The 4,869-nt window shown below is 33.4% G+C and overlaps 1 protein-coding gene across 1 annotated transcript; it reads left to right on the forward strand.

Annotated features, from left to right (window-relative positions):
• Window positions 1–3,118: 3,118 nt before the first annotated feature.
• LOC123535934 (uncharacterized) lies at window positions 3,119–3,643 on the forward strand. Its single transcript, XM_045318698.2, has one exon. The coding sequence runs from the start codon at window positions 3,119–3,121 to the stop codon at window positions 3,641–3,643; it is 525 nt and encodes a 174-aa protein (XP_045174633.2).
• The last annotated feature ends 1,226 nt before the right edge of the window (window positions 3,644–4,869 follow it).

Below are 4,869 nucleotides of genomic sequence, written 5' to 3' on the forward strand. Positions count from 1 at the left end.
TGAATTTTCTAAAATTGACTAAATCAGTTCCACACTGTCCCATCCGGTTAATCCCGAAATGTTTTCCAGGAACATAGCGTTCCTTTTAATTGAAACATAAACCAATATTTGTACTAGGTCTAATAATTCTGACGTAACGGCTTTTGTTATCATTTTGTTTTCGAACTCCGAAAATCGCCCGTCGTGTCCGTCCAAAATTATTTATTTCAATATCTCTATTACAGAGATAGATACCATTTTGAAACTCAGCACATAGGGCAAGTTCACATACAAGGTCCTTTTTTCGGACTTCTTTTCAAAATTAATTCCGGCACTCTAAACGTTGCCCAGCCAGTCCGTTCTAATCAGTTTTCCTTAAATATCTGTGTCTCATTTTGAAACTTCAAACATTGTCAAACTTTAAGGATTATTTCTGTTGCGTTCCTTGAAATGCTGTTTGTCCAATGAAGTATTGCACAGGAAATTACGTTTAACCTCAAATTTTACAGCAAGTTGCTAATTTAAACAAAATTGTCTCCAGTTTAATTCGCCCTCTTTTATTAGTTCTTTGTTTTTTTCCAGAATATGGACAAGGTGTCTTTTAAGACCGTGTAAGTATAGATAAAAATAAAACATCAGACCAAATTACTGTTCAGTTTTTACGTGTTTGATTTGATTTACTGCTGTTGATATTCAGTATAGCTTTAATCTTTCCTAAATGAAAGCCTTTTATATTTTATAATGTGATATTTCACGGCCAAGCGCTATCTTGATATCATGAAGATATATCTTCTGTAATGAAGAAACAGAAACAATTCAGTTATATCAAATACTTTATTTAAGGTTATTTTATTGTTATTAACTAGAGATGTGTTGGTACCGTAGTTTTCTGATGAATCCTAGGATTCTTTGGAACTTTAGCGTGCGCAAATACTCATGCTGGTTATCTAACAGTTTGGGTTAAACAGTGAGCCGAATCTGACATAGTTGGCTTTTGTTGGCTTTATTAACTTAAAGGTAATTAGAAAGACCTAGCTAGTTCATGACTAGCTAAGTCTTTCTAATTACCTTAGTTAACTAAATAATTTGCAATCTGCAGTTTCTTACATGGAGTCGAAAATCGCTTTGAAACCATACACTACAAGAGGAAACAATTATAATACAGTTTTCACAAACTTATCTTCATCTGGTTTTAGTGTAGCGGAATAAGAAACATCTTCATTTGTAATTAATCTATAGGTCGACTCGATTTAGCTCTTCTTAGAAGGGTAGCGAACATTCTAGGCTACTCGATTTACACAGCAGATTAATCTACTGATTAAAGTAAATCGAGTGCGTAGAAGGCTTTTTAAATATGGCTGCGCCCATTGCCTGCATTGTTTTAAACGAAGATGACGACGATTTCGATTATAGTGCTGAATCAAATCGGGGAAGAATCACAATTTTGACCGCTGTGTGTGCATCTGTGCAAGATCCTGCACAACATTTTGTTTTTCTGGCATTTGGGTTATATATTATGGTTTGGAATCAAGTGTACTAGTAGTCGGATTTGCCATGTAGAATATAAGGAACATTTTTCAACCATTTAAAAGAACACATAGATATGTAGAAAGATATAACATCATTGATTTTAAAGGACTCTTTAGTCCAACAAATTTGACGCGATCCTAGGAAATACCGAGATATTTTTTTTCATATGCCGATGATATGGGCAATATCCCAGTTCGCGTCAAACACTTGAAAGACCAAAATAGTGGAATCAGTTTCCGATGAAATTTTCATTGATACCAACGCTTTACATGCTATAGGTTTTGATTGACAATTATGTCACAAATTGGCCTTAAATTCAAATAAACTTATATATATTGAAAGATGATTCAATTCCTCATTGACTGATGCAAAGAGCTATAAAAATGAGTATTTAAACTTCTTTGATTGATGTTAAATTATCAATAATATCCAAAATTACAAATCTTCTGGAGATTAAATCTATGTATGTACTGCACTGATTAACGTTTACCGTGTCTACACGCCAGTATGCGCAAGCGAGAAAACCAAGAAATTTACATGACTGTGTACTGTGATTTATCCTCGATTATTTTGGACCTTTAGAGTTTTGACATTTAGATTGCCCCATCATAAATATAAAACAATCTGAACGTCGATTTATTTTAACTTAAGGACACGTCACGGCTGAGATAGTTTAGCATTATTACAATACACAGTCGGTATTGAAATTGTGTTTCCAATACATGTGCTCATTAGATAAATCCTCAATATCTGTGTGAAAATAAGGGATGTGTTTTGTATGATTGCAACACTGTGTGTTGCTCTAATTACTGATAAATGACTGAATCAATAGGAATTCGTACGAGAGATGGATAGACAAAACGACAGTGAGGTAACAATATATTCTTTTATTGTTTTAATGTATGAGTTGTAAGCTACAATAAAGAATACCCATTTTATGAAAATCAAACTGGAAGTTAGAAATAACAGAAAAAAAATAATTAGGTCATGAGTCATCATATACCTGTCAAAATTTGTCATTAGTTTTCACGAGCTGTCAAAATTATTTTTATCTCTCTATTCTGCAAATGCATTGTTTTTGAAAGTATCTTGGACGGATATTGTAGTGTGTAACTTACTTTACATTCCACATAATATTTGTGCTTGAAATTGCTTTGTTGAGCTCACCGACGTCACATATGAATGTATATTGTTTTAGTTTATTGTCTGTCATAAAGGTATAAAAACTCAATATTAAGATATAAGAATTGTTCCTTTCTGGTAGACAAAGGATACTATTTGGTTGAATCATAATATAACAGTTTTTGGAAAGAACTGAATATTCTTTGTTTTTTTTTTTTTTTTTTTTGTTATTCACCGGAAATTCAAAAAGTGACATCACCTGAAGGATTCTTAATGTTACTGAATTGATATTATATATGTATTATAATACACAAAAAAACACCCTGTCCCCAGCGCAGTTCTCCCAATCCCTTTTCAACTTGGTATAAACCCTGCTCTTTTACCAGTCTATAAATATCTATATATCATATATCATAATTTAAGTTAACAAGTCTTTTTATTTATAAATTACTATTTAGGATCAGAGAGGATCGTGAGGTGTCGGGTTATGTGGAAGACGTTATTCCAAATTACCTACCAGATGATTTCAAAAAACAAGTTTAGAGTGTCAAGAGATACCTTTTCCAAAATTTTAGGTTATCTGTCAAGTTCGCCAGAAATTACTGTAAGACAGCCAAGCAGTGGACGCCCACAGGTGACATTAGAAAAAGCTCTGTTGATGATATTATGGTATTTTGGCAATCAAGATACAGCCAGAAATATTGCAGACAGATTTGGAGTGCAAGAGTCTACATTTTTTAAGTATCAAGTAAAAATTATGGACTATTTCTGTAACAGTTTATGTACACGATTCATTGTTTGGCCTAAAGAAGATGAAAAACAAATGATATTATTAAACTTTCCAGAGAAAAAAGGATTCCCTGGTGTTCTTGGGGCCGTGGATGGTACGCATATCTCTGTTACACCACCAAAAGACAGAGAAGGTGATTACATAAACAGAAAAGGCTTTCATTCTGTGGTTCAGCAGGCTGTTTGTAGAGATGATAAAAGATTTACAAATGTCTACTGTTGAGGGCCTGGAAGAGTCCATGATGCTAAGATTTATCGAAATTCTGATCTTTCTGAAAATATTAATGAACTATGAGGCCAACATCATATTCTAGGAGATGGTGCCTATCCTAACAGCAGATGTCTTTTCACGCCGTACAGAGATAGTGGTCACTTAACTGCTGGACAAAAACTATACAACAAGGCTCATTCTAGCATAAGATGCGTCATTGAAAATAGCTTTGGGTGGCTGAAAGATAAATTCAGACGTCTGCAGCACATAAGCTCAAGTGATATTGAGAAAATAGTAAAAATTGTAGTGTGTTGTTGCATTTTACATTACCTATGTATCTTAAACAGTGATCAGTTAGACGACTATTATGACAATCAGGCAGATCCGCCAATTCTTTGCTCACAACAGTACCAAGTTGAAGATGCAGAGGGAGCACTGAAACGCATATTGATTACAAGACAATTGGCAGCATAAATGAATGCATTATGTGGAAGGCATTTCCTGTTAAAATGTATTGTTTGTATTCCAGGCTAGGATTTTTCGACATACTGCCAGCATTAAAAATATGTTGCTATATTCTGAGATGTAACCGTCAAAATTACTGATAAATATTGCTAGTATTAAAACGTAAAAGATTCACAGTTAGAACTAATAAAATGTACAACTCTGATTATTTGATTTTTCAACCTTTTTTTCCTATTACACGACAATGATTGGTTAGCAAACATGTTTCCTTTCAGGTTGCATACTTGTAAACACTCCGATCCAGTTGCCGAGAGCCAAGTTACTAGTAGTAATTTTTCAAAGAACTTTACTTGACTGAATCATTGATTGGTTAAAATTTAATTAAGTAATTCTTCAAGAATTTTTTTGTCCTTTCTAATAGAAGCAAATTGTTCTGTATTAAGTTTAATATAAAAGTCAGCAACTGTGGATAAAGTTTTGAGCAACTTGGTCCAGCTGTCCATAGTATTAACCAATACTTTTCAAATAGAAACTGCTTTTATGAGGAGGACACAAGAAACAACTTATTGAGAGCTATTACCACCAGTCCTCATATTCATAAGCAACCTCGATTTTTGGAGTCTAGTGATATTCATTAAAATTATTTGGCACATCTCATGCTTTATATTTCTAATACCATTGCAATAAATACATATATTACATTATTTCCTCATTGGCTGATGTCCACATGCTAGTTCAATAAACCTTGCTCACTTTTTAACATGGCTAAATTC

Source organism: Mercenaria mercenaria, chromosome 17 (assembly GCF_021730395.1).
Source record: "Mercenaria mercenaria strain notata chromosome 17, MADL_Memer_1, whole genome shotgun sequence".
NCBI classification, from domain to species: domain Eukaryota; kingdom Metazoa; phylum Mollusca; class Bivalvia; order Venerida; family Veneridae; genus Mercenaria; species Mercenaria mercenaria.

Bases quoted from the DNA above. Each gene is read 5' to 3' on its own strand.
- LOC123535934 (XM_045318698.2), top strand. From the start codon at position 3,119: ATGTGGAAGACGTTATTCCAAATTACCTACCAGATGATTTCAAAAAAC.